Source organism: Macaca fascicularis, chromosome 12 (genome assembly GCF_037993035.2).
Source record: "Macaca fascicularis isolate 582-1 chromosome 12, T2T-MFA8v1.1".
Classification (NCBI taxonomy): domain Eukaryota; kingdom Metazoa; phylum Chordata; class Mammalia; order Primates; family Cercopithecidae; genus Macaca; species Macaca fascicularis.
In genome coordinates this window covers 107542094-107558235 of record NC_088386.1, presented here as the reverse complement: position 1 = coordinate 107558235, position 16142 = coordinate 107542094, and the positions used below count along the sequence as shown (strand labels likewise).

The 16142-nt window shown below is 34.7% G+C and overlaps 1 protein-coding gene across 6 annotated transcripts in view; it reads left to right on the top strand.

The window, feature by feature from the left end:
• Positions 1-16142, top strand: part of ERBB4 (erb-b2 receptor tyrosine kinase 4) — a 1185936-nt gene that overhangs the window by 824631 nt on the left and 345163 nt on the right. For all 6 annotated transcript variants that reach the window (XM_005574181.5, XM_005574179.5, XM_005574182.5 and 3 more), the window contains exons 6-7: positions 8688-8806; positions 11334-11475. In XM_005574181.5, coding sequence (XP_005574238.1) covers positions 8688-8806; positions 11334-11475 — 261 coding nt within the window. The remainder of the gene's footprint in view (positions 1-8687; positions 8807-11333; positions 11476-16142) is intronic.

Sequence of the window (16142 nt, the reverse complement as noted above, 5' to 3'; positions counted from 1 at the left end):
TTCTAATTTTGAAAAATATTCTTAAAAAATGCTATGGTATTCTTACGCAGATTCATACTCTTCCTTCATTGCTTTGAAATCAGTATCTACAGGCCTGTGAGGAATATGCAAAATAACTCATACTGTCTCTCAAGAATATTTTTATAGTTAATGTAACAAGCCAATATTGTTTTTTGAATCTTGAGTGACAAACTGTGGAGATGCTAATAGCCTATTAAGAAGGGAGAATTTCCCTGGTGACCAAGTGTGTGGTTTAAAATCAGCTTTAAGGTCCCTCGATGAATCATTGATCATGTCTTTATAAAACAGGTTGAATAAAACTTCATTAAATAAATGAATAAAGCAGGTGGTGATAAGGAATGGATTAAACAGAATCCCTTACCTCTTTGACACAACTAGCAATATTATCATGTCATAGTCCATGGGTCACCAGGGATTCATCAGGTCAAACCTGATTAGTAGCTGCCAAAATGTGGGCCTACTCTTTTTGTGTGTTTGTTTTTTGTTTTTTGATACGGAATCTCACTCAGTCACGCAGGCTGGAGTGCAATGACGTGATCTTGGTTTACTGCAACCTCCGCCTCCCGGGTTCAAGTGATTCTCCTGCCTCAGCCTCCTGAGTAGCTGGGATTACAGGCACGTCACCATGCCTGGTTATTTTTTGTATTTTTTAGTAGAGATGGGGTTCCTTTTTTAGTAGAGATGGGGTTTCATGATGTTGGTTGGGCTGGTCACTCCTGACTTTGTGATCCACCTGCCTCGGCATTCCAAAGCTCTGGGATTACAGGCATGAGCCACTGCGCCCGGCCTGGCCCTACTTTTATTAACTGACTCTGAATGTCAATTTCAGGAGGGACTGTACAGGTATTTGCTATGTTTTCCAGGGGAACTACAGAGGTTATTGCATTTTGGATTAAACGGTTATTTTACCTGTGGAGTATATACCTCATGGTATGGCCTGGTCGGTTCATTTAGACTAGCTATCACCAAACCAATTAGGAATTAGTAATAAAAGAAAATTAGTTTTATTTTATTTTGTGTTGTGAAAATGTGTATGATTGTGGTCATTTAGAAGCCCAGATACTTTCTGATAATTCTATTTTTCTAGGTCTATTTTTTTTTTTCAGAAAGGACCTCTGAGAGCCTTTTTAAATACGTTAGATCATACATTGTAGCTGGTTAAAAGAATTGAAAAATCCTTAAAGTGCAAAATTATCTTCCTGTGAAAATTAGGATCTAGGCTTATGATGAGGCCTTACTCTGTGAAGCAACAATTTTTGACTTATTTCTTCTGTGATTTAATATGAGATAGGAAAGGGCATTCTAGTTTAAGACCAACCCAGCTCTGACTCTGCCTTTCCATCTATGGGAATCTTTCATTAGAAATAAGAGAGTGTTTTAGAGCAGAAGTTTGGAAATATTGCCTTTAAAATCTACTTCTAAAAAACATAAGCCTCCAAATAAAAAAATGAATTTTCTGACATCTTCCCCAGACTTACTGAATCAGAATATAGGAGATGGGCCAGACATCTTTACTTTAAATCTTTCTATTTAGCTTTTAGCTTCTACCTGGTCCTAGACACACAAATGTGTTCAATTATTCTCCTTTGGAAGAATTAATAACAGTGTATAGTTTGGCATTAGTTTCATTGAACCTGATTTTTTCCACAGTTTAACATGCTCTGTAAGTAATGCCTCTTCTTGGATGGTCTGTGAGCTTTATTTGTTTCACTTTAAGTGTACCCTGTTGATGATAGCTTTCTTAAAACATGTTACACAACCCAAAGTGTTCGGTTTTTTAGTCACAATTTCATCATTAATAGGAATAAATATTGAATTTTAGAGCTAGAGGGTACCTCTAGAGAACATTTCATCAAGCCTCCTATCTTTAATTAAGTGGATGTCTAAAGCATGTAGAAGAGATTTCTTTTAAAATACTGACAAATAAACACTTAAGAAGCCCATTACACTGTTTTTATCCCTCTAATAGTCAATAATTCTTCCTCACATCCAACCCATATCACTTCTACTGTAACCGAAGTATTTCTCTCTTCCAGTTCAAACCTCCAAGTATATAACTGGAAACAGTGTAATAAAAACATTCCATTCAAATACTATCTAGTTAATGAACTTGCTATGTTTTATGAACATAATTTGTCAAAATTTTGACAACAAAAATAGAATAGAGGCAGCATAGAGGTATGTCTTTGAATAAAAATTGAAATAAAATTTTAAGAAATAAAATAAATATGCTTTAAAATGTGTTTAGCAATGGATTAGGGATAACCCCAAGATACTTGTCACTCAGACAGCTGCTGGGTGAGAGAAGGGAAATTTTCTACTGGTATCTCATTTATCCCTAATGTTTGTCGTCAGAACCAGTGAGGCAATACTTCCATCGAAAATATAGGTCATTTCCCTCCCAAATTTTCCTATATCTACTTGCACATCAATTTTTGTTTGTTTGATTTGCCAATTAGTGATGGAGATATTTACAACACAAATAGAAAATGAAAACAAGATTACGTAATCACTGTGATTACGTTTCAGACAAGGAATAATCAGTCAATCAACTGGTGTAAATGACTTAAAATTTTTTTCTCTCATTTGACTGCTTAGAATAAAGTTTCTCAACTCTAGACTGAATATTGGAATCCTAGAGAGCTTATTAAAGCTACCAAAGCTCCTAGAAAATCGCCAACAATTTTGATTTAATAGGAACTAGGTGATTCTCAGGCATTGTTTTTTGTTGTTGTTGTTGTTGTTTTTTCCAAATGCTCTATATTCTGCTACTCAATATGGGGTCTGTAGATGAGTAGGCAGAGACATTATCTGGGAGCTTAATAGAAATGGGCTTATTAAACAGTCTTGGGTCCCACTGATACCAACTGAATGAAAAGTTTTACTTACAGAGGAATTCTAATATTCAAGTTTGAAAGACTCTTAGATGAGCTAATATTCAACCCGGTTCAGAACCACTGGCTAGAGGAAATGAAGAGAATCAAAAGGCACTGAAGGAGAGAAGACATAGGAGATAAGGAAAGAGGAAGGAGATGGGGGAGGAAGAGGAAGTGTCAGAGTGTAAAAAGACACAAAGACTTTGCCTAAATTTATCCTTATTTCTATTGTTAATGGGCTAACAGAGATCTTTTGTCACTGTGATGTTAGTGCTCTGTTTTGCATTATTTATGAATATCTTTGTCTTTTTTGCTATTGTTGCTAGGAAGCAACAATAAATGTTTAATTAGTAAATTGCCAAGCCTCTTCGAGTAAAATAAATTTGTTCTATGGGAGTAACTTTAATCACAGTATTGGTTATCATTATATTGAAAGAAGTAATTAAGCCATAGTTCTTATTAGTTAGACACTGATAAGATTAAACTACTTAACAATTTTTTAATATTTTTTGACTTGATAGATATTTCCTCAGTAGTATTGGCTTACCACAAAATGTTTGATTCCTTAAATGTTACCCATCTAATTCTCATGGATGTTTTGAATGAATTCACATTCCCCATGTCAAGTTTACTGACCCGAATATAAGGAGTTTAACGTCCCAGTTTTAAATTTTATATTAATCACATTTAGTGTATACCATCAATGAATAAGCTAGTTAAAATTGGACCCAAATATTTTAATGCACCCAGTGAAGCAATATAGAAAGGATACTAAATACAAGGAAAAAAAATGTAATGAAATATTTGAGCAAGGGTGGTATTAATAAAAACCAAAGCAATTATAAGTTAATGTTCCTACAGAAGCTGACTTATCTCATTGATTTCAGGAATTGTTTTTTGCTTTGTGTCTCCATCATAATAAAATATGAATATAATTTTATGAGTTTATTCTCATTAAGTAATGCTTATTAATCAAAAAAATGCTACTAAATAAATTTACTCTAAGATGCCCTTCCACTTGTCTTGCATGTAGCCTTGAATTGTACAAAGGGAATATTTTCTTTCTTGATACAAGTCGCACATAATAATACAATGAAATACTTTTTAACCCCATCACTGTTTAGCGATTAAGCTTGTTGTTTTGTTCTTTTGGTCTACCTTTTATGTGTCCAGATGCTTCAGGCTGACTGAATTTTCATTTGGAATTAAGGGATGCAAAAATTTTGATGGTGAAAAGCCCTATATTAAATGTTGAATATAATTTACTTTGAAATAAATCAATTATAGACTGATTTTGGATAATAAAAGCCATAATTCCCTTTTAACATGTTAAATAAAAGTTGTAGAATGCATCTGCATTTGGATAATAATTTAGAGGAATTTTTTGCATGTTTCTGAAAGGGAATATAGTATCAGAAACCAGAATGTTGTGAAAAGATATGAAATATTTGAATACTATGTGGAAAAAGCTGCTATTTTCAAAAATTTAAAGTTTTTTCAACACAAATGATTAAATAATTTAAAATATTTTAATAGTTCCACAGTATAATAATTGCTATTGAATCTAAGATTGTACTATATTGTATTATATTGTATAATATTATTTTCATATTTAAATAGTGTACTCAATGAGAGAAATGATTTTAACAGGAACATTTAATACATAATTTTAAACTAAATTCAGGGTTACTTGTCTTATTATTTTAATTATTTTCTACATTAATTTTCTCATTTGGCAGGAAAAGCCAAAGTAAATAAATAAAGAGAAACGGAAATATTTTGTCTAGTTACTTCAAATCACCATGGAGTTAAAAATAAAAAGTAACACTTAGACATCTGTCTATGATTAAAATATGATGTGACTTATAAGATTGTTGACTCCATGCTATTGTTTTCCAGCTGAGCAATAGCTGTCAAATAGAAGCAAATTGATAAACTGTCCTGTGATAACACTTTTCGAATCTATTTATTTATTTATTTAACATATGTCTGCTATTTTAATTAGTGACTGTTGATGCATCGAAGCACTTTATTGAATTTGGAAGAGAAGAATTGTGTTTGAATTTATTCTGTACAAAACTGTCAATTAAAAGTGTTTCCTTTAAAAAAATTTTATTTATATTGTATGAATTACTAATTAGGACATCTAAACAAATATACCACTTGGTTAAAAGGTAGAAATATCAATATAAGCATAATGTATGACATGAAGAGTTCATGAAAGGATATAAATGTTTTGGGTATATATATGTGTATAATGTATGTATCAAATATAAATAAAACTATGTAAATGCCAGTTACAAATATAGTAATACGTCTAGAAACAAAATAATTGGAATAAATACATTGTGAAGTATGTTAGATTGTAATTGATGCTGTAACAAAATACAGGAAGGAAGGAAGGCAGATGAAAGACAGAGAAAGGGAAAAAAGAAGATGAAGGTTCATGAGGAGTCAGTTGACTGGGAAAGATTCAGTATTAAACAGGGGCAGACTTTACTACAAAGGTGCGATTTGATCAAAGACTTAAAAAAAGTGAAGGGACAGCCCAAGAAGATTTATTATGTAGAATTTTGTACCAGAATACTAATAGAAGAAATAATTTATTTTGAACTTTAATGTAACGAAAATTGCAAATACAAAATATACCTTCACAAATCCAGATATAAAAATGTGATTATTTTCCAAATCTTCTATAAGCTTATGGTAAAAAATAGCATGTAACCTTATTTTTACAAAATAAAAATATGACAGAGGGTGAGTCCAAGTGCCATTTTAGTTTAAACTCTATTTGATGTTTGTATTGATTATACTACATAGAGAATAATTAGATCACATCAAATGGAAGAATATTCTTTATATTTCAATAGTGTGCATTATTTTATTAATATCACCATCAAATTCAATGGAAAAGGATCCAACTAAAAATATGCAATCATGAACTAATCAACAGCAGAAATTTAAGGAGCATTTAAATCTTAGTATTTTAATATTTGTCTCTTTATATTTCTTAGCAACCTACCTCTTTAACTCTATACACCTTTTTATCTCTCTGATAAATATATTAAGCCCCCAGGAGATACTGCCATTGAGTTGGCAATACATGATTTACCTATTTACTTGAAGGGGATATTTACTTATATTGTGTATTAAGTACCAACCCTGTGTTTAATCACTGAAGATTAAAAATTAAGTAAGACAATAAACTTCAATAAACCCATAGGTTAGTAGGGGTGAGGTGGAAGCAAATATGAAAAAAAATACAATGTATAAGTACAGTAAAAATATCTAGGTTGATGAACACTGTTTATAGGGACCATGTAAAGCACTTTATACCTGTGTATTTATCTTCAATTCTATTAGATGGGTACTAACTCCATCTTTTAAAATGGTGAAGTAAAATACAGAATGGTTAAATAACTTGCCCATATCACATGGATATATTTTGGATTGGAGCCTAGATCTTCAGACTACATAGACTGCTGCATTGACTTTATCTTCTTGCTTGTTCAGAAGCAAGAGTGAGAAAATAACTCAGCTTGGAGCTGTGTCTGGAAAGGCTTCAGAGCAAGAATTTCCTAGGCTGAGAGGCTAGGAAAGGGTTTTAACATGGAGAAATGCCTTGTGAAGAAGCAATGAGAATCACAACTGAATTGCAAGTGGTATTTCTATCTGGCTGTACGTGAGAAACAGAGTAATGTGATGCCTGGAAGGGCAGAGATGTGGTCAACTTATGGAGGGCTTTTGTCCCTTGCTTAAGGTTTAATTGTTTAGTACAGGGATGGTCATAAGTTTCACACTGTGAATTAACACTGATTTATAGGCGTTGTCTTACAGGTTCAAGCCATTACTTTTAGGGCATTGTGGAAGATTAACTGGAAGGCAAAGATGGGATCTGAGAAAACTTTTACAACACTATGTAATCATTTGAGATAGGCTTTTGAATAACGTTGGAATAGAGAGGAGGGAAAATGCTGAGGAATATTTAGAAAACAATTCCTAATACTTGGCAATTTTATTAGGTATGAGAAGTGATGATAAGAGGATAGGAGACAGAAAATGCATTGCAAATTGCTAGCGAGCTACTGGATATATGGTGCTTCCATTAATTAAGATAAGGGAATGTAGAAGAGAAGTACACTCAGTAGTGGGTGTGGGAAGAAGAGTTATGTTCTGTTTTGTACACCTTGCTATCAAAATGAGGACTTCTGCAGACGGCTGGAAATGGATGCTGTAGCTCCATAGAGAATTCAATTCTAGATCTGAAAGTCAGTTACTGATAGATAGTATGCTAAGTAGAAGATGAATGACTTTTATACAGGAATGAGCCCATAGTCCCCCCAAAATTGTCAAGAACAAGTCTGGGGAATGCTAATGTTTATGAGGCAGAGTCTTGATAAGGTAGCAACAAAGAAAGCTTAGAAGAGCTGTTTAAAAATTAGGAAGAGGCCGGGCGTGGTGGCTCAAGCCTGTAATCCCAGCACTTTGGGAGGCCGAGACGGGCGGATCACGAGGTCAGGAGATCGAGAGACGATCCCGGCTAACACGGTGAAACCCCGTCTCTACTTAAAAATACAAAAAACAAACAAACAAACAAAAAAAATAGCCGGGCGCAGGGGCGGGCGCCTGTAGTCCCAGCTACTCGGGAGGCTGAGGCAGGAGAATGGCATAAACCCGGGAGGCGGAGCTTGCAGTGAGCTGAGATCCGGCCACTGCACTCCAGCCTGGGTGACAGAGCAAGACTCCGTCTCAAAAAAAAAAAAAAAAAAAAAAAAAAAAAAAAAAAAATGTAGGAAGAAACAAGGCTGAAGTGGAAATACAGAAACCATGAAGTGATATACTATACATATCCTGTAAAATTCATACCTTAAATACTCTAAAAATATTTTTGAAATAAGTGAGATAAGCAGAATTGTGTCTCTTATTACCATAATGTTGATGGATAACCTTTAGCATTGCTTTTAGTAAAGTATACCATGATATGATGCTGTCAGCTTGGATTGAAGTATGTAATAAGAAAGATCAATGATACTTTTTATTGTGTTTACTGTGAATGGTTTTCTTTCCTTCCTTCTTCCTTTCCTTCCTCCTTTCCCTTCCCTTCCCCTTCCTTCCTTCCTTCCTTCCTTCCTTCCTTCCTTCCTTCCTGATGTAAAATATCCTTCCTTCTTTCCTGATGTAAAATATTATGTGAATTAACTAAACATTTATATATCCCTTTCTGCACTGACTACTAAAAGTCTTAGACCCATTTCTGGGGCCACCTTCTGTTAGGACCTTACTATATACACATTGTATGAATTGACTTCACCTTTCCTAGCCTGCCAAATATCTCACTTAGTTATATCAATTTTCCTTTATTTTTAATTTTAGAGACAGAGACCTACTGTGCTGCCCAACCTGGAGTGCAGTGACTATTCACAGTGCAGTCATAGCCCACTGCATCCTTGAACTACTGGCCTCAAGTAATCCTCCTGCTCAGCCTCCCAAGTAGTTGGGATTACGGGCACACTCCACTGCTTCAAATTGGATTCTTTCTTGTTAAGTGGTATAATCATCATAAAGCATTGTAATTATTTGCTGAAACAAGAAAGAATATAAACACGAAATAATTATATATTAATTTTGGAGATTTTTGTATAACAATTTTGATCTAGTTGCAAACCTCATGCATTAAATGTTTGTTGAACTGAGTCAAAGGTAGGGTGAGAAACTGTCACTCCAGAACTCAGCTTATGAGTTTCTCTTGGTGGCAGACTTTGATCATGGTCCTATCTCTGTCTTCTGCAGTGACAAGGACGGTGTGTGCAGAACAATGTGACGGCAGATGCTACGGGCCTTACGTCAGTGACTGCTGCCATCGAGAATGTGCTGGAGGCTGCTCAGGACCTAAGGACACAGACTGCTTTGTATGTCTTCAGTTTCTCTCTTTTATTATCCTGTTCTCCTTTTGAATCTTTGTTTTATTACAGTAAGATCAACTTTAGCCACTTTAGGATTAAGAAAAATGCTCTACCCTCCTCGAAGTCATTCCCTCACTAGGTTGGCTATTGATTAACTAGAATTGTTCTCTTCTGCTAAATGAATTGTATCTTTCTGATATAATTTATATTACAAATGAGAGTCATTGGAGAACATATTGAGATATCTTTCTATAATCTAATAGCATCCTTTCCCAGTAATGAAGTGATTACCTGTTTATGTGGTTGCATCATTGAGTTCTGTGAGTGGGAGCAATTGAATTTTATTTCTTGAATATAAATTTCAAGATTACAGAAGATACATTTATGGGTTTCAGTATTTTCTAGTTTATATTTTTAAAGGGAATATTATTTTAAAAGTTTAAGATTTATAAACAGTTTGTTGGGGACAGTTTTTAATTATATTTTGATATCATATTCCTGACACAGTACTCTTTGTCTTTGACATGCATTTCAGCAATTCTGAGTTGTATTTAACTCAATTTCATATACCCAGAACACTGGCTTAATTTTAAAGCTAAAAATCATAAAAACACACAAATGTTTATATAGTTGAAAATGAACACAGAAATTTTTTTCTCTCAAATATCCAGCAAACAAACGTATGTAGTAGAATTGAGCTTAAAAAAAAAAAAAAGACACTTAATTCCAGCAATGAGCAAACTATATATTAAAGCTCTTATGATATAGACAGTAATTTCTTAGTTTTCTTAATACCATAAGGAATATAATCTTCTATACTCATCCTATAGTGAAACAAAAATATGTATTGCAGAAGTGGATAGGGAGGAAGAAGAAAAGGAAATAAAAATGTTACAAATTTAAAGAAGATACTCAACAGGTCTTGAACTGAGAACCTTCCTCTGTCTTTCATCAGACATAGGATGGAAGCTTGATTCTGAAGACACTGAACACTGCAGGTGGTTCATTAACAATTCCATAACAATAACAACAAACAAACAGCAATAGCAAAAACTCTCACTTAGAAGTTTTGCACTGCAATTTTTTTCATGGTTCCATTATCATGATAAGCACGGTGCTGAGTGAGCTTCAAATTATCGTTTCATTACTTTTATGGAACGGTCCAGTGATTCCACTTTGGCTTTTGGTACAGAATGTTCAAGAATGCCAGACTAAGGCCTTGGTATAAGTTACATTGTTTTGTATGCTGTTGCAAAGCTAAATTTGTTTTATTCCTCTGGCTTATATTCCTTTGTTCCCAAGCAATCTGTGTACAACATTGCATAAAATATGTTAGTAAAGCAATTATAAGGACACATGAAGTTTTATAGCCATAAATTAAAACTTACTGAGTTTTCTAGATTGGTTTTTAATAGATTCTTCTTAGAATGTGTCATCTTAGTGAATAATGTATCATCAGTAAGTCTTGTTCTGATTATGCATCTAGTAGACCATCATCAGGGGATTGTCATGTTTATGATAAAGTGCTTGCTAAAACAACAATTGATGAAGCAAATGTTTTGAGGAAACAGAATAAATTAATGCTCATTAATAACCATATGTACTATTTATGATTAAATGTAAATCATAGCTTGAGTTTATGTTAGCTTGCTTTCCAAGGCCTAAATTATTCCTAAAAAGGCTTAATTTCTCAATTAAAAGAATTAGCTCGTCCACAATTTTGTTAATCACATATTTATATGTACTTATACCTATATTCTGTTTTTATATCAAATACCCACCTCTCAGGTGATAAAATGGTTTTTAATTCTTCCCAAATGAATTTGCAAATATTAATAAATTAAGTTATTAATATAAATATATGAGTCAGCAGAAATGAACTGTCTTCTACTTGGTGGCTTTTACTAAATGGAGTGGCATTAGGAAAAAAGCCATACTAGAAATGACATCATATTGTTTAATTACAGGCTGACTATAGCTCATTACCTCTTTACATTTTGGCATTACATGCACCGTATTTGTATTTGTCTAGTCACCAACCAGAGCCTTTTCTTTAAGTCCAATATAAATCAGCATCACAATGTTTTCTTACAGGGCAATGGTGATAATTGCACTTTACATGTCACTTGGGACATGGAACTCTTTAAAATACCAGCCCAAGTGAACATCTAGCCTGTAGAATTAGGGACTTGGTTGTCAGTGCTATACTTTAAGACTAAATATAAATGCTTTGAATAAGTGTGAACTGAAATAATTTTTCACTATTAGCTAACTTTAAACCAATTCTCAGTTTAGAAATTACTGGATACATGCTAAGCACTTTAAGCTTCAGTAGCCATAAATGGCCTATTTACTGACACTGGAAAAAAGAGTTTTATGAAATTTTAGAAACACACATGACTCTTAAATTATCAAATTTTGTAGTATTTTTGGAATTATTATAGAAAACAACCTTCTCATGTTTTGGCAGTGTTTCATTAACAAGTATTATGAAGTTTATTTGTAAATGAAAGTAATATTTGCTGTGTTGCAGGCCTGCATGAATTTCAATGACAGTGGAGCATGTGTTACTCAGTGTCCCCAAACCTTTGTCTACAATCCAACCACTTTTCAACTGGAGCACAATTTCAATGCGAAGTACACATATGGAGCATTCTGTGTCAAGAAATGTCCACGTAAGTAACAGAATAAGAATAACCAAATTAATTGGGTCATTATTTGAAATCAAAGGAATTTTATGTAAGTTTATTTAAATTTGAAACTTCTAAGAATATTATAAGTACTTTGGGCATAGGTACTATTGTCCCCATTTTATAAATAAAGAAATTACCCAAAATTTAAAGTTATTGGTGTAAAGTTTCATAGCAAAGGAATGACATGTTTGAGGTTATAAAACTCTTACTGTGGCAGGGTGCAGTGACTCACACCCGTAATCCCAGCACTTTGGGAGGCTGAGGCAGGTGAGTCACCTGAGGTCAGGAGATCGAGACCAGCCTGACCAATATGGTGAAACCCTGTCTCTACTAAAACTACAAAAATTAACCAGGCGTGGTGGTGGGCGCCTGTAGTTCCAGCTACTCTGGAGGCTGAGACAGGAGAATTGTTTGAACCTAGGAGGTGGAGGTTGCAGTGAGCCAAGACGGTGCTACTGCACTCCAGCCTAGGTGACAGAGCGAGACTTCATCTCAAAAACAAACAAACAAAAAAACAAGCAAACAAAACCTCTTACTGTTTTTACTATATCACAATATTTTTACCTATCATAGTGTTTCTCCAAAAAAGTAATTAGTTAAGTGGCAGCAAGCTATGTATTGAATAGGATCTGCTTCTAATAACAATGGATTTTTACCTAAAATTATTTCTGAGTCCTTATTTGTAACTAGAATACTTAGCATTTTATTTTTAATATCAAGTTAACCTTAAACAAAACATATATATATGCGTATATATATATATATGTTTAATAGCAAATTAGCCTTAAGCAAAACACACACACGCATATATATAAAGGGTATGTTCAAGGATCTTAAACAAATTGATAACATCCTGAGGATTCCAAATGACAGACTTAACTTTCATCAGGTGTTCAGGATAATATATTGACATTTACTTGAGCCTTTTATTTATTTATTTATTTATTTATTTATTTGCTTTGAGTAACCAATGGGACATTTCCTATTGGAAAGGCTGAAAAAAATCACTATGTATGTCCATATACTCATTTAAAATAATTCTTTATAGTCTATGCTATACATACAACGTGACTTACTTCACTTTGTGTATGTGATACGGCTGAGCATCCATAATACAAAAATTCAAAATCTGAAACGCTCCAAACTTTGAAACTTTTAGAGTGCCGACATGATGTCACAAATGGAAAATTTCACACCTGACCTCATGCAATGGGTCACAGTCAAAATGCACACAACGCAGTTTATTGAGTGTTCCCAAGGGGGAAAACACACACACACACACACACACACACACACACACACACACTCAGCCCCTTTTAACTGTGGTACATCTTTTCCATGCATACCCAGATTTCCCCAGGGATGCACACCTACAAAGGGTAATAAAATGGCACGTGTGCAGGCCAGACATACCAATGGCAGGTTTTCCAAAATGCCATTTTGTGGTGTTGAAATATTGTTGGAAATGTCAAAAAGGTCTGCAGCTATCCCTCTGGGTAATAAGAGTGATAAGTAAGAATAAGAGGAAACATTTATGCTTATCTATAGCACAGAAAGTCAAGCTTTTGGAGAAAAGGAAGAATAGTGTACATATGCAACATCATAGAGAAGAGAAGAGTACAGTGTTGGTATGAACACCTTATGTGATCTGAAGGAAAATAAGGATAAACTGTTCTATACTGAAAATGATTAACGGAAGTTAATGAAAAATAGAATAGCATTGAATAAAGCTAATGATGAAGATCTTGCTTGTGTACCGAAAGAGTGGATTCGTCAACATGTAAATGAACATGCCACATAATGGTATGCTGATCATGAAACAAGCAAAGATCTAGCACAGTGAACTGAAAGTTGAAGAGAACTGTAAATATTCAACAGGCTGGACACAGAAATTTAAGAAAAGACATGGCATTAAATCTTTAGAGATTCGTGGTGACAAAACATCTGCTGATCACAAAGCAGTGGAGAAATTCGTCATTGAGTCTGTCAAGGTCATCACTGATAAAAATCTGACACTAGGACAATTTTGTGATGCTGATGAAACATCACTGTTTTGGCATTGTTCCTCCAGAAAGATATTGACCACAGTTCACTAGACAGCCTCTGCAGGAATGAAGGATGCCAAAGACAGAATAACTGTGCTGGAATGTGCTAATGCAGCAGGCACACATAAATGTAAACTTGCTGTGATAGGCAAAAGCTTGCATCCTCGCTGTTTCCAAGGAGTGAATTTCTTACCAATTATTATGCTACTAAAAAATGCATGGGTTACCAGGAACAGCTTTTGTTATTGGCTTCACCCAAACATTCTATGCTAGTACCTCCTGCTCACTGCTGGGAAGCTGAACTGGATGTTGACTGCAAGGTTTTGTTTTTCCTTGAAAACTGTTCTACTCATCCTGCAGCTGAAATTCTCATCAAAAATAATGTTTATGCCATGTACTTTCCCCTAAATGTGACTTCATTAATTCAGCCATGTAAACAGATTATCCTTAGAGCAATGAAGAGTAAATACAAAAACACTTTCTTTTTTTTTTTTTTTTTTTTTTTTTGAGATGGAATCTCATTCTGTCACCCAGGCTAGAATGCAATAGCATGATCTCGGCTCACTGCAAGCTCTGCCTCCTAGGTTCAAGCGATTCTCCTGCCTCAGCCTCCTGAGTAGCTGGGACTACAGGCATGTGCCACCATGCCTGGCTAATTTTTTGTATTTTTAGTAGAGACCGGATTTCACTGTGTTAGCCAGGGTGGTCTTGATCTCCTGATCTTGTGATTCACCCACCTTGGCCTCCCAAAGTGCTAGGATTACAGATGTGACCCACCCCATCTGGCCAAAAACACTTTCTTGAACAGCATGCTAGCGGCAGTGAACAGAGGTCTGCGTGTGGGAAGGTTTTCAAAGGGAGCTTAGCATGAAGGATACTGTATATGCTGTTGTCAATACTTGGAACACAGGAACTAAAGACACAGTTTTGCATGCCTGGTACAACCTCTGACCTATTACTATATTCAGGAAAAAGGAGGTTACTTGGAGAGATTCCCTATGTCAAGCGATAAAAAAAAATATGCCCTCAGAGTTCATCAGTAAGCTGGAAGAAGTGGTTATCACAGAAGTTTTTAACATTGATAACAAGTTGTTCCTTCATTGACTGATGGTGAAATTGCAGAAGTCACTCTGAACAAAGCGATTGTGGTAATAGTGACAATGAAAATGTTTTTAACATTGCACAAAAAGTACCTACAGATGACATGATGAAAATGTGTTATGGGCTCATTGAAGGACTAGAGCATGGTGCATTCATAACAGAACAAGAAATCATGGGAGTTTATAAAATCAAAAAGAGACTTCTAAGACAAAATTCACTGTTGTTAATGGGAAGATGACCCTGGAGGAAACATTTTAAAAAGCCATCCAGCAGAAAGCCCCCTTATCCCTGTAGGACCCATTCCCTAGTTTCTCAGCTGTTTCCGCTGTTTCTTTTACCTAAGAAAACACAGTGTATTGTAACGTTTTAATCAAAACACAGCATCATAGGTGGACACTAAAAGCCTGCATTATTTGTTGTTGCTGTTGTTACACAGCTGATACAGGTATTCTAGTGATTCTACTGTGATACCTAGTTATTCCGAACACATTATCTTTTCACTGTGTTAGTGATATATCATTTTTTTTACTTTTACGTATTTGTATGTGAATAAGTGTAAGAATATGATTGCTTGTCAGTAGTATATAAATTTGGTGTTATGAATGACAGTGATGCCAAACAACCACAGATTGTCTATGTGGGTGACTGAGATAGTGACACCTTTGTTCTGATGGTTCAATGTACACAAACTGTGTTTCACACCAAAAATTACTTAAAATATTGTATAAAATTACCTCAGGTCATGTGTGTAAGATATATGGAATCATAAAAACTGAATATTGCTTTTAGACTTGGGGTTTATCTGCAAGGTATTTCATTATGTTTGTGCAAATATTACAAAATCCAAAACATTCTGAAATCTGAAACACATCTGGTCCCAAGCATTTTGAATAAAGTATACTCAATCTGTATAAGGAACATGGGATTAGAGTGGCTATGGATTGTGGCTTTGTTCCCTTATTAGTCATGTGATTTTTAAATAAAACCTTCAGTTCTCTATTTCTTCTTCTTTAAGATGTGGGTTATAAAAATTATATCTTCTGGCCGGGCGAGGTGGCTTATGCCTGTAATCCCAGCACTTTGGAAGGCCGAGGCAGACAGATCATGTAAGGTCAGGAGTTTGAGACCAGCCTGGCCAACATAGTGAAATCCCATCTCCACTAAAAATACAAAAATTAGCTGGTCGTGGTGGCACACACTTGTAATCCCAGCTATTTGGGAGGTTGAGGTAGGAGAATACTTGTACCCGGGAGGCAGAGGTTGCAGTGAGCCGAGATCATGCAGTTGCACTACAGCCTGGGCAAAAAGAGTGAAACTCTGTTTCTCTCTCTATATATATAAATATGTATATAAATAAATATATATAAATATATATATCTTCCCTCCTTTCTTTCCAAAGCCATTATAACAATCAAAGAGATAGGACATAAGGATGAGAGGAGTAGATTTTTTATTTTTTTGGAGACAGAGTCTCATTCTGTCACCCAGGCTGGAGTGGAATGG